Source organism: Macrosteles quadrilineatus, unplaced genomic scaffold (assembly GCF_028750875.1).
Source record: "Macrosteles quadrilineatus isolate MER2022 unplaced genomic scaffold, UCM_ALF_1.0 Scaffold_16__1_contigs__length_3527350, whole genome shotgun sequence".
NCBI lineage: Eukaryota > Metazoa > Arthropoda > Insecta > Hemiptera > Cicadellidae > Macrosteles > Macrosteles quadrilineatus.
This window is the reverse complement of record NW_026542609.1, coordinates 2,552,148-2,571,137: the sequence shown is the minus strand read 5'-3', so window position 1 is coordinate 2,571,137 and position 18,990 is coordinate 2,552,148. Positions and strand designations below refer to the sequence as shown.

Here is an 18,990-nt window from a genome sequence, read left to right as displayed (position 1 = left end):
CCGCAGTCAGATGAACCACCCTTCCGGATTTTACGCGGCGTAATTGCCGCAACGAAAAATGTTGTACCGCACGTCAGAAGTTACGCATTCTGTGGAACCATGGCTTTACAGACAGCATTGCATGGACTCCATAGGATAATGATTAGCCTATCTTGGTGTTGGAAGCATTACATGGGCTCTCATCCTTATCAATTATCAATTAAGTTATCAATTATTTAAGAAAGGGACGCCACTATGTGCGTATTTTAACCCAAATATGAGTGAAAAATACTTCTTTTGTCAGTGTAGGATGCTTCTGTTGCTACTCTTTTTTCACTGGTCAGATAAAAACAAAAACAAATCGCTAAACGCAGACGACGTTTAAACTTCACTGGTGCCAGTTACAAGTCAAAGTAAAAGAAGCTGTTGAATGCAAGTGATTGACATTGAAGATTAATAATTAATTTTGTTTCTTTATTTATTGAAAGTTTAAACTTGGGTTTTAATGGAAACTAACACAGAACATTTAAATTATGAGAATGCTGATCTATCAACTTCTGCTTCAGCTGTTGATTGTAAATGCGATTCACCCCGAGTCCTTCCTTGACCGGCTTACGAAGATTTCTTAAAAGTTTATTTAAGTACCTACTGTAAACAAAAAGGAAAATAACTAGATGAAATTCAAGATATGCCTTACCTACATATTAACTGTAACTAAAAACTCTCTGTATAACATGAAACTTAAAATTTAGGTTGGTAAAAAATAGCTAAGTGTGCTTGGCGCTAACAGTTCTAGTCTCGGACTGTTCCTTGGCTATGCTATTTGAGTAAAAGTATACCAAGTTCAATTTATAAGAATATATCTGTTGAGTGCTTTTATTAAGAATAAGCCATACTTATGCCAACTTGTTTCATAGCTAAGAAGGGCTACATATTATTTTTGTTTGCATAAATTAAAATTTATCATTTCAGGATGAATTACTGAATACTGTCTTGTACAACAACGTTGGTTGAAGTACAATTTGTTGTATAATGACAAAAGACGATTTCTTGACATTGAATAGTATTATCCATTGAACAAGTACCGCTAAAAGTATGTCCTTTTAGCGAATTTCCCATATAGGGAATAAGCTATTACCGTAGTACTCATGGCAAGACCTGGACCCGGGACCGATTTTTTTTTTCGTTTTGAGGTCCCTAGAGGCCAAAAACACCATCCGTTCAAATTCATATATATATATATATATATATTTATATATATATATTTATATATATATATATATATATATTTATATATGTGTCCGTTAGCGCGATAACTCGAGCAAAAATGATCCGATTTTGATGAAATTTGGTACAAACGTGTAAACCTACGTTTATTCGAACAAGTTCGCGAACCAGCATGATCGGACCATGGGAACGGGGGTTTATGGGGGCTTTTATGGGGTAAAAATGGGTTTTTCCCATTTTTGACCCAAAAAACATAAAATTTTGCAATTTCTTTCTATACTATTTTGTAGAGCTTAAAAAAACAAATAATTTAGTATATTGAAGCGTTATAATGCGCCTAATAGTTACGGAGAAAATTCCAAAAAATTGAAAATTTAAAATTTCCATGTTATTCTTATGGAGAATAAGTAAACTGTTGTAGTTTGCTTGTTTATTAACATATTTTGCCCAAATTTGGAAAATGTTTTTATTTCTTACCAACTATTAACGTTTTACATAGAAAACACTTCTACCCTCCCTGTTGCAGCAAACCTAAGTATGTTTTAAACTGATTCTTTTTAAATAGGGAATAAATGTGATATTTTTAAGGAGACATTTTAGTGTAAATCCATTCAGGGAAATGGAAATTCGCTTAGTCTGCAGGTTTGCTGCGGCGGGGGTATTTTACTTTAGTTTATTCAAAGAAAGATACAGTAGCCTATAAGAACAAACTTAAAATAAAGCAATATTTAAAAATAATTAGGGTACTAAAATGTTAGGTTGGGATACTCTACTATTTTGGTCGTTTTGTTATAATGTTATACAATCCAACAAATGAAATACAATCTAAAAATGTAATTTTCAAAATTAGTTTAGCTACTACTGACATTTTGTTGTTAAAGTGTGTTAGTTAATTAACAACATCAACAAGAAGGCAGTATTTTCTTTCAACACACTAACTATTCTATCCTTTTGAATTTCTTCGTAAATGATTATTTTAGTAGGCCTAGTTTACGCAACGATTGCCTAAAGTTGGTGTTAACGACACGAGTAGAAAATTTAAGGTATGAATGAGCCTTGGCGAGTGCCTTAAAAACTTCTACGAGTGTCGTTAACACTATTTACGTGAGTAGTGTACACTACTTTACCTACAACAGTGTTTTAATTACTAGTCTAAATATTGCTGCTCATAACTTCCAAGAGAGGTTAACCTCTTGTTGCCACTGACAGTGATGCAATGAAACATTGTACCAAATGCTAATAATTGCAACACACAACAATTAAATTGGCGTGCACAGCTGATTTTTTTCCTTGTGGGGTTGGGGTAATGGCCTACCCCTGGCTACTTTGGCCTGGAGGCCTATTGTAGCACCCCTTGAATCATTCTGACAGCTCTAGGCTTCTCAAGTAGCCCAGGAGCTGAAAGACACCCAGCTTCCTCATCTCTTTTGGTTCCAAAAACGACCTCCTCAGGGATGTAAGCCTTCTTTGGGCCAACGCTGGACAGTCCAGCCATAAGTGTTCTGAGGTTTCTACCTCGTTCTCGCAGAACCTGCATTGGTCTGTCTGTGACCTACCTATAGTCCTGAGATGTTTCCTGAAAGGACCGTGCCCTGTTAACACTCCTACTAGTAGACTAATGTCCCCCTTCTTAAGGCTCAGCACGCCTTTCCAGCCCTTCACAGTGGGGTCAATTAGTGTTTTAGATGTCCTCATTCCTAGGTAGTTCCTCCAGGCCAAAGCCTTTTGAGCCTTGACCCAGTCTCGGACTTTGGCTACTCCTAAGCTTATGGGGGTACCACAGTAGGGTTCGGGTCCTGACAGTTGGTCTTCCGCACCCTTCCAGCTAATGCATCGGCTCTTTCATGCCCCGAATGTCCAGGGACCCATGACAATTTGACTTGGTTCCGCTCTGCTAGCATTTTGAGGGTGTTTTTACACCCTTTAACTGTTCGTGACTCTGTCACACATGACCCAGCGCCTTCAATGCTGCCTGGCTGTCAGAGAGAATAAGGATTTTCCCCTTGCTCAGATTCTTGTAATATTATAAGCACAATACTCAATCACCAGGACCTCTGATTGAAATACTGTTGTTGTTCTGCCCAAGGCCAGGGATATGTTGGTTTTGTTGCCATACACTCCCAACCCTGATCTCTCATCCTTTTGACTTCCATCGGTGTAATAAACCAAGCATGCTCTATCAAAGTTGAAGTTACACTGTTGCCAGTTATCTCTTCCTCCTATAGCCACTTGGTAAGGAATCTCGAAATTGTCACATTCTTTGTCATGAGGTCTGGTATGCTTAGTTCCATGTCCATACTTGGGAAGTCCCTTAGGATGGACAGGTGACCAGACTGCCTCTGTAGATTCAGCTCGCCTCTGCTTCATGTTTTAAGGGCAGATATGGCTGCACATTTCTTGACTTCCAGCTCTAGTGGGAGCATGTCGGGTATTGCCTCCATTGCAGCTGTGGGGCAGGATTTCATGGTCCGCAGATCCCCGAACACACTAGCCTTTGCAGCTACTGCAGTTTCCTGCCAGCTACTATCTGCTCAGCCTTAGGCCACCGCACTAAGGCTGCGTATGAAACCATTGGTTTGACTATAGCATAAGTCCAATGTATAAGATTGGGACTCATTTCTTGCCAAAGGTTCTTCTGCAGGCTCCAAATGCTCCTGTGCCTTTTGCAAGTACAAAGTCAAAATGCCTACTCCAGGTAAGTTTCTGGTCCAGGTAAACTCAAAGGTATTTTGTTTCCTTCACAATTTTCACTCTTTTCCCTTGAATTTCGGGGGGTGTTAGATTTGTTCTCCTTCTTGTAAAGGTTATCTCAGTTTTGTCAGGGTTAATTGTGAGGCCCTCTTTGGAGCACCACCCCTCAATGAAGCTCACGTCTATCTGGGTGAGGTTGTTCACTGTGGCTGCATGTTTTCCTCTGACAGTCAGCACTAGGTCGTCTGCAAAGGCTTGTGAAGTGTCGTCACCCTGACGTACCTTCGTTGACACGGTGCTATTCTTATACACTGTAACTAAGTCACTACGTCACCCTGACGTCTTACACTACGGGAATCGGGAAGTTAATAAGCACTACGGTTTAACACTGTAAAACTGCTAACGACCGAACGGGCCGGAGTTACTCAGGATGGAAGCTGGCTATAACTGAGGTGTAGAGGTGTCGGTTAACATGGACTCATGGGTTGGGGAAGTGGCGTGACCCGATCGTCCAATAGCATTCGTTTATTCAAATATTATTAACTGGTAGTGGGAAATACAAACGGTTACAGTTCAACGTACATATTTAAATATTGCCAACATAGCCTTGTAAATTATTAAATAGTAAAACCTGTTACGGTACATTACTTATATAAATATACTACATTCCTCCCCTTTAAATCTGACCATAAAATGTGACCAATAATTATTTTTCAATTTCAGTATCAGTAAACAGATAAAAATGTGACCAATAATTATTTTTCAATTTCAGTATCAGTAAACAGATAGAATATAGACGCTGACAAACAAATACATAAATAAAACAAAACAACCTAACAACACACAAACACAACAACCGTTATATGAGAACAAAACAAACTAATTATAAATCTATTCTCTCGACTGGTTTCCTAGCTCTCATGGGATAACGTCTCTGTGGTGTAGTGGAGGAACGGTGTTGTACAGGTGTACGGTGTACAGCTGGTGGTGAGTTGCGATCAGCTGTTTGTGGAACCATAGAGCGCCGCGGAGTGGTGGGAGAGAGGGACGAGCGCGTACTATGTCCCGGAAGCTCGCGCGTCATAGGACTGACGTCACGCTCAGCTGGTGTACTCTGAACAGCTGGGCGCGCGATGACTGTAGTTGCCGTGGGCCTGTTGTCTGCATCTGATGTCAACACTGGGCCACTGTCGATAGCTATCAGCTGATCAATGTGTCTTTTCCACGTAACCCCCGAACTTAACTTAACTATATACATAGTTGGACTTATCTGTCTAACCACACATCCTTCAATCCACTTATCCTTAGATCTATAATCTCTAATCAATACATTTTGGTTTCCAAACAGATATCGAGTCTTACTACCCCTAGCATAGATCTTTTGAGCTTGTTGTTGTCTAATTAAAGTCTCAGACAAATTAGGTCTGAGTAGGTCTAATCGGGTTCTCAAAGGTCTGTTAAACATTAACATAGCAGGTGTCTCATTAGTGGTCATGTGCACAGAATTGCGATAGTCATAAAGGATTCTACTTAAGGCTACAGAAGTATTTACATTTTCCCTAAATGCACATTTTAACTTTGACTTAGCATACTTAACCGAGTTCTCGGCCTGTCCGTTACTTTGAGCATGGTACGGAGCCGATGTTGTGTGCTTGATACCGTTATGTTTCAAGAATGAGGCAAACTCCATTGAACTAAATGGAGGACCGTTGTCACTATGGATTGACTCTGGCAAACCAAACTGTGCAAACAAATCACGAAGGTGATTTATAGTGTGATTGGCTGAAGTCGAACTAGTTTCAAAAACTTCCAGCCACTTTGAATGTGCGTCAACTACTATCAGATACAACTTTCCCTTGAATGGGCCTAAGTGATCTACATGTAACCTAGCCCATGGTCTACTCGGGTAATGCCAATGATGCAATTCGGCTTTACTAGGATTTGGTCTTTCAAGAAGACAGGACGAACAGCTGTTAGCAAGGTTCTCTATGTCTTTGTCTAGACTTGGATACCAAAAATAAGAACGCGCAACAGACTTCATTTTAGTTATGCCCAGATGAGACGCATGAAGTTCATTCAAAACATAACTTCTCAAACTACTAGGAACAATTACCTTGTACCCCCACATCAAAACACCTTGCTCGACAGCTAGTTCCTCCCTCCTCTGATAAAATGGGAACAATTCAAATTCCTCTTTAGGGACAAAAATTGGCCACCCAAACATGACATAGCCTAACACTCTCCGTAATAACGGGTCTTTTTGTGTTTCTACTCTAAATTGATCACATGTCACTGGTACTGAGCTCTCTTTAACAAAGTGTAAATAAGTACCTAACCACAACAATTCGGGTTCCTCGTCTGCTGGGGACACTTTAAGCAGTAACCTAGACAACGCATCGGCGCTATTGTTGTCTGACCTAACATATTTTATGTCAAAATCATACCCTGACAGGAACAGGGCGTATCTCTGTAATCTACTGGCTGCGAACACAGGCAAGCCTTTCTTAGGTCCAAAAATACTAATAAGGGGTTTGTGGTCACTCTTAAGGGTAAAATGCTTCCCGTACAAATACTGGTGGAATTTCTTAACACCATAAACTACAGCTAATGCCTCCTTATCAATTTGTGAATAGTTTTGCTCTGCTTGGTTCAATGTACGTGATGCAAAACTTACTGGCTTTTCAGCACCATCTTTGTCTATTATACTAAGAATACAACCTAGACCATAATTACTTGCATCTACTGTTAGTATTACTGGTGCTTGGGGGTCATAGTGTGCTAGCACAGGAGCCGTACACAATAGCTCTTTAACTTTTTTAAACGATTTCATACACTCGTCATCAAAACAAAATTCTACATCTTTCTTCAAAAGGTCATACAAAGGTCTCAAAACACCCGCAATATTAGGGACAAACTTAGAGTAATAGTTGACTAGACCCACAAATGATTTTACTTCTGTCACATTTCTCGGTACAGGGGCATCGACAATTGCTTTTATCTTGGCTTGCGAGGTGTGAAGCCCATGTTTGTCTATAGTAAACCCCAAAAACTCCAATTTTGATGCAAAAAATTTACACTTATCTTGTTTCACTGTGAAACCTACAGCCTTGAGACGTGAACAAACTTCCCTTAGTCTACTTAAATGTACTTCGTCATTAGGTCCTGATACAATTATATCTTCCAAAAAACATTTCACACCTTGCAACCCTTGCAAAGCTTGTTCGATGACTCTTTGAAAGATACCTACTGCTGATGCTATGCCATAAGGCAATCTTTTGTACGCAAACAACCCCTTGTGTGTACTGATTGTACACAGCTTTTGTGATGACTCATCTAATCTTAACTGCATATAGGCTTGACTTAGATCGATCTTACTGAAAAATTCCCCTTTTTGTAGTTCTGTAAACAAATCTTCGACCCTAGGAATGGGGTACATATCAATTTCTAATTGTGCGTTAACATGCCTAAAATCCCCACAAATCCTAATGCTACCATCCTTTTTAGGAACTGGCACAATAGGCGATCCATACTCTGAACTGCAAACTGGGACTAAAATATCAGACTCCACCAAACGTTCTAGTTCTTTTTCTACCTTTGCCTTAAGGGTGTAAGGTAGTGATCTGGGTCGATGATATTTGGCAATGGCATTTTCTTTTACAACCAGCCTTACGGGCTTACAGTTACATTGTCCTAATTGATCTGAAAAAACTTCAGGAAACTCTTTTACTAGTTCTTTAACTAAACTTTCATGTTTACTCTTTGATTCACAACTACTTGTAGCGACAAATAATTCCTCAACATTTTTGAAAGAAATTTCTACTCCTAACTCCCTTATCCAGTCTCGCCCCATAAGGGGGTGAGCTCCGTCCTTAATTACGTACAAGTCTAAGGTCCTTCTTTTATCTCTGAACTGAACATTTACCTCTAGCTTACCCACAGGGTAAATTGGCACATTAGTGTACGAGCTTAACCTTATGTCAGTAGGAAACAATTTCAAAGCACTCAAATTATCTTTGTAATAAGCCTCGCTTACTACAGTTACCGAAGCACCCGTGTCAACTTCAAAAGTTACTGACTTGTTCTCAAGAATAACCTCTGTTTTAAAAGGATCAACCTTAGTTATTTTACTGGACCCTTCACTAATTTCAAACAGATTACCTATACTCTCCTCAATATCATCATTTACGCTTACATCATCAGATACCTCATCTACATAGTTATGCTGCTTATTTCTATTATATCTAAAATCACTCTTATTACTACGGAACTGAAACTGTGACTTACTGTTTTGCTGAGATCGACACACTTTTGCTAAATGATTTTTCTTACCGCACTTGTGACATGTCGAACCTTTAAAACGGCAATTCCTGCCGATGTGACCGAAGTCACCACAACAAAAACACTGCCACTGCACTCTATCATTTGACGTTGACGCCGACGCCGCTGCAGACGATGTTGGCTGTTGCTGTTGTCTACCTCTTCCGGTGTTGTGATGCGCTGAACCTCGTGGGCGGGGCTGCTGACCTGATGGGCGTGGTGAAGCTGAAGCTGATGCCGCCGCCATGCGTTGGATCCTCCCGCCGTGACCATCGCTGCTTCCCGCCGAAAGTGACGCCGCGCTCTTCTCCGCCATCTCGAACTGTGACGTCATCTGCACTGCCTTCTCGAATGTTAAATTTGATTCCGATAAAAGTCTCTGCTTCATTGAATCACTTCTGATGCCGCTAACCAGGCGATCTCGTAGATAGTCATTTAAATTCGCGCCAAATTCACAATGTGTCGACAAATGCTTTAATTGCGCGATATACTGGGAAACACTCTCGTTTTCTAACTGATTTCTCAAGCTGAATCTATATCGTTCCGCAATGAAAGATGGGGTCGGGTACAAATGGTCTTTAATTAATTTCACTAATTCAGCGTACGATTTAGTAGACGGTTTGTCCGGTGTACACAAATCTCGCAAAAGCTTAAACGTCTTTACACCAACTACTGTGAGTAACGTACTAACCTTTTTCGTTTCACTGACCTCATTACAACTTAAAAATAGCTCGAAACGTTCAATATACGAGTCCCACGTTTCCTCGTGTTGGTCGAACTCCCCGACGCTTCCTATAATTCCCGCCATTTTATGTCCGAACTTAAATCCTTCACTAAATAACTTCTCTATGTTCATTCCTTCCCCACACAAACTAACAAAAATCTTTTTATGGCGCTAAAACAAGCCATTTACATCACGCGTACAGTACCGGACGTAGACCGACGCTTCACTCCCGAACGTTAAAAACTGCTCCAATTGTCCTCGTCGCCACTGAAGTGTCGTCACCCTGACGTACCTTCGTTGACACGGTGCTATTCTTATACACTGTAACTAAGTCACTACGTCACCCTGACGTCTTACACTACGGGAATCGGGAAGTTAATAAGCACTACGGTTTAACACTGTAAAACTGCTAACGACCGAACGGGCCGGAGTTACTCAGGATGGAAGCTGGCTATAACTGAGGTGTAGAGGTGTCGGTTAACATGGACTCATGGGTTGGGGAAGTGGCGTGACCCGATCGTCCAATAGCATTCGTTTATTCAAATATTATTAACTGGTAGTGGGAAATACAAACGGTTACAGTTCAACGTACATATTTAAATATTGCCAACAGCTTGGAGGTCCATGTCTCTCCTGTCTGCCTCTCTCAATAGATCGTCCACAACAAGAGCTCACAACAAGGGCGAGATAACTCCTCCTTGAGGGTACCCCTGTCAAGCTATGATAGCTGTAGAGTAGCCGCCCAATTCTGCTGTCACCTCCCTGCTCTTGAGCAGAGCGTTAATCCAAGCTGCTAAGTCGGGGGAGATGCCCCTGCTTCTGACTGCAGCATCTATGGAGTTGTAACTCACATTGTCAAAGGCACCTTGTATGTTCATGAAGACCCCTGCCAGGAATTCCTGGTGTTCCAGAGTTTCCTCGATCTTTGCCTCTAGGGTGCTTAGGGCCGTTGTTGTTGATTTACTCTTCATGAACGCGTGTTTGCTTGCACTAAGGGGGTTGATATCTAAATATGTGTCCCTAATGTGGCGGTTTATCACTTTTTCCATGGTCTTTAACATGAAAGACGACAGGCAGATTGGCCTGTAGGACTTAGGCTGGGCCTGGTCTCTACCTTTTTCAGGAGAAAACCCACCCTTGAATTCCTCCAACAGATTTGGATGTATCCTAGGGCAAAGCTGCCTCTGAACAAAGCTATCATATGATTTATAAGGACCTCTAGTCCTTCTTGGATGAGAGCTGGGAATATTCCGTCCCCGCCTGGGGACTTGAAAGGGCTAAAAGATTCGACAGCCCACTTAACGACCTCCGGCTTGAACAGCTTACTTGAGAATCTTCTCGCCATTGCAATTTCCCTAGGCGATTTCCTATTCCAGGATATCAAGTGTTGTCCTGTTGAATTGCCTAATGGGGTGTTCCCTCGGAAGTGGGTGTTCATGAGGACTTCAAGAGTCTCCTCCATGCCTGTTGTGTGACTCCCATCCTCCCGTATTAATGTACCAAGAGGATTAGGCACATCTCTCTGAAGGGCTTTTTGCAGTCTGGCTGATTCTGGTAGGTTTTGAATCCCCTCACAGAACTGCATCCAGGTCTTCCTTTTACTTTTCCTTGTCTCTGAGTTGTACTCCATTAGGGCTCTTGAGTAGTTAGCCCAATCCCTCGTTCTTTTTGTGGTGTTAAAGAGTTTCCGGAGTTTACATCTCATCTTGCTTAGCCTCTCGTTCCACCAGGGCACGTTTCTGGTTGTCCTTTTGGTTTTGAGAGTACAGTATTCCTCGTAGGCTTTTAGCATTGACCTGCTTATCAGTTCTGCCTTCATGTCAAGGCCGTCAATGGTCATGAGTTGGGTCACCTTATCTTCAACTTCATCCCTGAGGGATTCCCTGTATCCCACCCAGTCAGTTGTTTTAAGAGCCCTGTATGTCAAAGCGCTTTTGATACTTGCTAAGTACAGCTGATTAGTTGAAGTTCAAATCATTACAATTTAATTCTCTATCAATCCTTGAACCTCATTGGTCCGTTACCTGTGTTGTTATGAGTAAAACTATGCTGTTATGAAAGTAAACAATGCTGTTATGTGAAACTTTTCAATTCTAAGAACTGAACTGAAACGGCTACTTTAAAAAACGGTCGTAGGTAAAATAACTTTTAAGCACAACATAAAGGAAGTAAAATGTTGGGATTTAAAAGTAGCTTCCCCAACATTGATCTAGTAGCTAATTCTGTTTTATACACTCTATGGTACCATATTCAAACCAACAGACATAGGGTAAACTAGGATAATGACTGGCTAGTCCATGCGAGCAAATCCCCTTAGGTCCAAAGGAATACACGACTAGTGGAAATGTAACGAGCTATTTTGAAAATATACAGAATTTGTTAATTAAAGTGAAAGTAAGTTAGGCTACTGATACTGAATTATATACGTACGGTATGTCTAAATGACAATACCGAACAAAGCATTAGTTTCAAGAACGCTATGCGCACAGTTTTTGCATTCCTGCATACATCAGCGCTTTGCTATTTCATGAATTAGCCTCTGTCTGTTTCCCAAATCAGTATCTCTATGAATCAGTTTGGGGTTTCCTGAGATTCTTTGGCCTGAAATATCAAACATGCATTCCTAATGGAGTTTTTAAAAACATATTTAGTATTAGGCCTAAACATCTTTTGTCATTAACATTTACATAAACCTTTTAAGTGCAGCTTTGTATTAGATCCTATTAGACAAATTCTTCAAAATCATTTACAATTTTGTAAAATAAAGAAATAGATAAAGCCATTGACTATTTATACCTATAGTCAATGATAAACCATACTCCCCTAGTAGATTTCTCATCCTTAGCCAGAAGTCAATTTTATTGTTGGTTCCGTCAGTGCACTGTAGAGGCTGTGTTTTGTTTACAATTTGTTTCTTGTTACAGTAGAACATCTTTAATCCAAACCCCCGTAGTCCGAACATCCACTAATCCGAACGCCTCATTGCTGTACTCTATTCACAGTACAGTACCTAGTTCTTTATTGTATACTGTATTTTTTTTATATACGCATCGCAATTGTTTCTATTGTAATGTACAGTACTGTTTATTCACTATGTTTACTACTGTATTAAATAATCACTGTATTTTACTTTATAAAGCATTTTTCACTTTTCCCAAAAAAATTACAATCCATTTTAGCTATTGTTATGTAAAAACAATAATATGTTCTGTAATCCGAACTATTCACTAGTCCGAAGAACCCCCGGTCCCAATTAGTTTGGATTAAAGAGGTTCTACTGTATTTCAGTCATTTAAAACCTCATTCAACCAAATAAACAATCTAATCTTAAACAATAACTTGTCCCCTAGTAATACAACCAAATAGAAAAGCACAAATCTTGAAATATCCCTAAAATAATAGAAACAAAATTTCGTGGACGCTTGATCAATGTCTGACATGAGATAGACACGAAAAATGAGCTTTAAAATTTAAAATGGGATGAGAAGTCCACTTGTGTTGGTTAGTCGATTAAGTGTAACAAAGGGCCACGTAGCCCTAACTTTACCTGTGTGTTCATTCATGATTTTGACTACCGTACATATATGTGGTCCCTGGGATAACATAAAACTAAGCTAATTCAAGGGGGCCTGCATTGATTCTGGGAAGGGACCCTAACCCAAAAAATCATTTAAGTATTAAACACTTTATGCTCACACTGAATATATGTTCCAGAACTATTTAGATGCAATGGCTATAGTTCAAGTTCACGGCAAACCTACTTAATTCATCACAATGACTTGCAATCCGAAATGGCCAGAAATCACAAGAATATTAAGTGATACAGCGGAATCGGCAAATTATCGCCCCATTATATATTATTGGTTGAGTTTTCGACCACTGGACGACCTCTAGTTTATATTAAATAGGATGTAATGACCTTTTCTAACTATGCCAAAATATTGGGTTGAAGTAGGAAAAAGATTTGCTTGAAGGAGCAAGGTTCAAGAAACTTTACAAAGAGTAAAAATTTAACACATACAAATTCACAATACTCAATTTTAGATAGTGTGAAGGCTACAACCCTGATTTTAATCATTTTTATATTCATAAGCTAGTATAAATTATTATTACTATTATTATTATTTTTTTAATGCCTTTTACTCATAAATGAACAAACAATAAATATGTATATGGTTTGTTTCAGAAGTGGCAATAGACAATCCCAGACATTAGGAACAGAAACTTTAGTTTGTTGCCGTGAAGCTGCATATCATCTTGATGTAATACTTAAAACAATAGCTAAAAAAGGTATAAGTTTCTATTGAACACTATAAAGAATCAATAAAGTCAATAACTACTTTGTAAAACTATAACTAAGCCTCTATATTATAATTAATATTTAATATAAGATTTGATAAATGTTTAAAAGTAAAAAAAAAACTGATAATTTATTTAAATAGGCCAAGTAATATAATACAATTGAACGTAAAAGACAAGTAAAAGAAGTACGGTAACATTCTACATCTATATCGTACAATAAGTTATACAAATCAGTTATGACTTTAGAGCAAGATATGTCTAAAAATTAAATGAGACCCATAAATATAACTTTTGAACATTTAACAATATCTTCAAACAAGGGAAATATTTTAATGGACTTACAAAGTATTCTATCTTAATGAGTAATTAATTAGCGACTAGGTTATCTGATAAGTTCCATAAAGCAAGATAGTAAAAAGTTAAAAATGTTAAAAATCCCTAAAAAGCTTTCTAATCAGTGTCCATTATGTAGAAAGGTCTTTTCATGTCAGACAAAAATGAGGAATCATATATTGAAGCATACAGGTGAGCGTCCCTTTAAATGTTTGAAATGTGAGAAAACATTTATCCGACTAGATCAAGTAACGAGTCATTTAATGATGCATTCTGGAGAGCGGCCTTTTAAGTGCAATACTTGTGAAAAAACCTTCACAACCAAAAGAGGTATGGACAGTCATAAATTAGTTCATACGGAAGAGAGACCTTATACCTGCACTGCATGTGGAAAATCCTTCAAATTGAAAAGCAATTTGAAGGTACATACATTGCTTCATACGGGACAGCGACCTTATAAGTGCACTTCATGTGGAAAATCCTTCAAATACCAGAGCAATATGAAATTACATACATTGGTTCATACTACTGTAGAGCGACCTTATAAGTGTAATACATGTGGAAAATCCTTCAAATTTAAGAGAATTTTGAAGAACCATACATTGGTTCATACTGTAGAAAGACCTCATAAGTGTGATACATGTGGAAAATCCTTTACAGCCAAAAAATATTTGAAGATACATACATTGGTTCATACTGGAGAGCTACCTTACAAGTGCACTACATGTGGAAAATCCTTTAGATACAAAAATGGTATTACGAAACATAAATTTTCCCATACTGGAGAGCTGCCTTATAAGTGCATTACATGTGGAAAATCATTCACAAGCAAAAGCTATATGAAGGAACATAAATTGATTCATACTGGGGATGGAGCTTATAAGTGCAATATATGTGGAAAATCCTTCATATCCAATTCAAAAATGAAGAAACATACATTGGTTCATGCAGGAGAGAGACCTTTTGAGTGCACTACATGTGGAAAATCTTTTAGAAGCAAAAGTAGTTTGAAGGAACATATATTTGAACATACTGGAGAGCGACCTTATAAGTGTACTACGTGTGGAAAATCCTTTAAAGCTAAAAATAATTTGAGGAAACATACATTTGTTCATACTAGAGTCCGACCTTATAAATGTACTACATGCAGAAAGACTTTTATAACCATTGGCCAACTGAAGAGACATACATTGGTTCATACTGGAGAGCGGCCTTATAAGTGCAATACATGCGGAAAATCCTTTACATTCAAACCCGACTTGAAGAAACATACATTGGTTCATACTGGAGAGCGACCTTATAAGTGTACTACTTGCGGAAAATCCTTCACAACCAATAGTTTCATGAAACGACATGCATTTGTTCACACTGGAGACAGACCTTATAAATGCAATACCTGCAAAAAGTCCTTTATAACCAGTGGCCACTTGAAGAGACATAAATTGATTCATACTGAAGAAAAACCGTATACGTGTCATACATGTGGAAAATCCTTTACCGAAAAAACTAACTTGAAGAATCATACATTGGTTCATACTGGAGAGCGACCTTATAAGTGCACTATTTGCGGAAAATTTTTCTCAACCAATAGTATAATGAAGACACATACATTGATTCATACTGGAGAGCGACCTTATAAGTGCACTACTTGCGGAAAATCCTTCACAACCAAAAGTATAATGCAGACACATTCATTGATTCATACTGGAGAACGACCTTATAAGTGCACTATTTGCGGAAAATCCTTCTCAACTAATTGTGCAATGAAGAAACATACATTGATTCATACTGGAGAGCGACCTTATAAGTGCACTACTTGCGGAAAATCCTTCTCAACCAAAAGTATAATGCAGACACATTCATTGGTTCATACTGGAGAACGACCTTATAAGTGCACTATTTGCGGAAAATCCTTCTCAACCAATAGTGTAATGAAGAAACATACAATGGTTCATGCAGGAGTTTGACCGTATAAGTTCACTTCATAAAAATCCTTCAGAGCCGAAAGTAATATGAATGAACATGCATTAGCATATACCGGAGAGCGATGAATGCACCACAATTGCAAACTTCTTAAGAATTATAAAACCTTTGATGTAACAAAAATCTGTTCAAACCGGAAAATGACTCACATACGTTCATTACATAGGAAAAAATCTTACACCTAAATGCTATTTAAAGGAACACTAGTAGCAAGCGTCACTTTGTAATTTCAGAATCCATGACATTTTTTCATTAATGTACAATTAATGCTCTGAGCTAAGTTAATTATCTATTTTATACGTGATAATCATTAACTTATCACTGACTTATTTTTAAGCAAACCCTGAACATAACATTGTTATTATTAGTTTTTTCCAATACAATATAAAATCACGCATAAATAAATGGTATCAGAAATCTGACGTATACTTTCTCCCATAAGCTTGTCAACAACCTTTAACCTCAACAACCTCTAAAGGTTTTTAGATCATGTGAGCTATGATAATTTTGTAGGAAATAATCACAAAAGTTGTTATAACTTTTGAACAGTAATTGTTACAGTAATGGGGGTTGCATTATTTTGTTTAGAATTATAAGGACCATAACACATTAATTTTAATAAAATACCCCCGCCGCAGCAAACCTGCAGACTAAGCGAATTTCCATTTGCCTGATTGGATTTACACTAAAATGTCTCCTTAAAAATATTACATTTATTCCCTATTTAAATAGCATTTGTTTAACAAGTACCTACTTAGGTTTGCTGCGACAGGGAGGGTGGTAAAAAAGTGTTTTTTTGTAAAATTTTAATAGTTTAGTATGAAATGAATGCATTTTCCGAATTTGATCAAAATGTGCTCTTAAGCAAGCAAACTACAACAGTTTAAAATTTTCTCCATAAGAATCACAGGAGAATTTTAAATTTACTTTTTTTTTATTTTCTCCGTAGCCATTAGGCACATAATAATTCTTCAATATACTAAATTATTTGTTTTTTAAGCTCTACAAAATGGTTTGGAAAAAAGTTGCTAAATTTTATGTTTTTAGGGTCAAAAATGGGAAAAACCAATTTTTACCCCATAAAACCCCCCATAAACCCCTCTACCCATAGTCCGATGCTGGTTCGCGAACTCAACCAAATAAACGTAGGTTTACACGTTTGTACCAAATTTCATAAAAATCTGATGACTTTTGCTTGAGTTATCGCGCTAACGGACACACATATCTATATATATAAAATCCAATGTATGTTTGTTTGTTTGTTTGTGCGTTTGTGCTTTATGGACTCCGAAACCGCTCGACAGATTGTAATGGAACTTTCAGGCATTATTAAGCATTATTCAAGGATAGTTTGTGTGAAGTTTGGTGCAGATCCGTCAAAAGGGCGCCGCCCCAGTGGCTCTGGAGTTTTCCATGTTAACCTTATGAGTACTCATATTTAAATGGAATTAAAGAATCTTTACAGCTGGTTCAACTAAACAGTTTGATTCTGTGATGTTCAATAGCATTAATACCCCCGCCGCAGCAAACCTGCCGACTAAGCGAATTTCCTTTTTTCTGAATTGATTTTCATTAATTATATTTAAATAACAAAAGGTTTAACGAGTATCTAGGTTTGCTGCTACAATGAAACTGGTAAAGTGTGTTTTTTAGTCAAATATTAATAGCTTAGTTTAAAATAAATAAATTTGCCAAGTTTGATCAAAATATATCCATAAACAAGCAAACTACAACATTTTACAATATTCTTTATAAGAATAACATGGGAATTTTAAATTTACAATTTTTTTTAATTTTCTCCGTTGCCAATAATTTAACAAAAATACTTTGATATACTAAATTATTTGTTTTTTTTAAGCTCTTTAAAAAGGTCTAAAGAGAAATTTGGAAATTTTGTGTTTTGAGGGTCAAAAGTGAGAAAAACCAATTTTTACCCCATAAAACCCCCTGTAAAACCGTGTTCCCATGGTCCGATCATGCTGGTTCGCGAACTCATTCAAGTTTAACCCGCTTTACACCTTTAAACCAAATTTCATCAAAATCGGACAAAAATTACTCAACTTATCGCGTTCACGGACACATATATATATATATAAATCTTTCTCTATATATATATATATGCATATATAAAAATTTGAACGAATGGTGTTTTTGGCCTCTGGGGACATCAAAATGAAAAAGTAAATCGGTCCCGGGCCTAGGTCTTACCATGCCACCTACGGTAACAGCTACTTCCCTATAGGGAAATTCGCTAAAAATTAATAGGTTTACCAACAGAGTGCAGCACTATTATTTTTTTTAAATTTATGACAACAGCTAATTTGCAACCAAAAGGTGAGTGAGCGTAGCGAACGAACTTCAACCAGGACGTGATTGAGCCATGCGAACGAGCTCATCTTAAAAATGAACGACCATTTGACATAAAACCACATTAGGACAGGACGAAGTCTGTCGGGCTAGCTAGTAAATGTATAAAAATACATTATTTGAAACTAAGTAGGTAGGTACCCTTTAAAAAAATCATTTTATTGATTTTATTGATTTGTAATAAAATGAGTTTTTAAAAGGATACTTAGTTTCAAATAATGTATTTTATATCAAAATAGTAGCCCTAATCACTACAGTTTTCATAATATAAATATATATGTATATTTATATATATATATATATATTAATAAGCAAAATAATAAAAACCAGAGTACCCTGAAATTCATTTTTTATTTAAACTGATACGTATTTCGGCACTAAGGCCATGATCACAGTATGAGTGATATGAAAGTATGTAAACAATTAAAATAAATAAATAGTTAATGACATGTTTTGAATTCATAGTAAAATTTTGATTAAATGGTTAGGTGTATTTTTTAACATGTAGATGTGTAAGATTCTTCTCTGATTTGTCTGGTTTTTTTATGAATTGGATTTTGTTTTTGTTTTTGCATTATATTGAAGAGTATTTTATAAAGTATTTTATTTATTTTAATTGTTTACATACTTTCATAACACTCATACTGTGATCATGGCCTTAGTGCCGAAATACGTATCAGTTTAAATAAAAAATGAATTTCAGGGTACTCTGGTTTTTATTATTTTGCTTATTAATTGAAAAAGTAGTCCTAAAAAGTGAACAGAATTATCAATATATATATATATATGAATTTAATTGGATGGTGTTTTTTGTCTCTAGGGACCTCAAAACAGAAAAGTAAATCGGTCCTGCGTCCAGGTCTTACCAAGAGTACTACGGTATTAGCTTATTCCCTATATGGGAAATTCGCTAAAAATGGGGTTTTTTCTGAAATTAATTTTGTTTGTAATTTTATGGGATTTTTTATGGAATATTAACATAAAATTACAATAAATTTTGTACCGTAATTTCTATAGAAATGGGATTTACACCATTTTATTTTCTTCAGAATCTTAAGCACTATAAC

At 37.3% G+C, this 18,990-nt stretch overlaps 4 protein-coding genes across 6 annotated transcripts in view; 2 read left to right on the top strand and 2 right to left on the bottom strand.

The window, feature by feature from the left end:
• LOC129005110 (zinc finger protein 708-like) overlaps positions 1–18,990 on the top strand; it is a 54,976-nt gene that overhangs the window by 12,468 nt on the left and 23,518 nt on the right. For all 3 annotated transcript variants that reach the window (XM_054433916.1, XM_054433918.1, XM_054433917.1), the window contains exon 3: positions 13,125–13,228. The gene's annotated coding sequence lies outside the window, so the exon portion shown is untranslated. The remainder of the gene's footprint in view (positions 1–13,124; positions 13,229–18,990) is intronic.
• On the bottom strand, positions 9,652–9,987 carry LOC129005144 (uncharacterized). The gene has a single exon (XM_054433962.1). It carries the CDS (start codon positions 9,985–9,987, stop codon positions 9,652–9,654), a length of 336 nt encoding a protein of 111 aa, XP_054289937.1.
• On the bottom strand, positions 9,993–11,870 carry LOC129005143 (uncharacterized). The gene is made up of 2 exons (XM_054433961.1): positions 11,758–11,870; positions 9,993–10,854 (listed from the first exon to the last, which is right to left on the bottom strand). The coding sequence occupies exons 1-2, from the start codon at positions 11,868–11,870 to the stop codon at positions 9,993–9,995; spliced, it is 975 nt and encodes a 324-aa protein (XP_054289936.1).
• LOC129005109 (zinc finger protein 729-like) lies at positions 13,397–16,284 on the top strand. Its single transcript, XM_054433915.1, has one exon. The coding sequence runs from the start codon at positions 13,666–13,668 to the stop codon at positions 15,538–15,540; it is 1,875 nt and encodes a 624-aa protein (XP_054289890.1). The 5' UTR covers positions 13,397–13,665; the 3' UTR covers positions 15,541–16,284.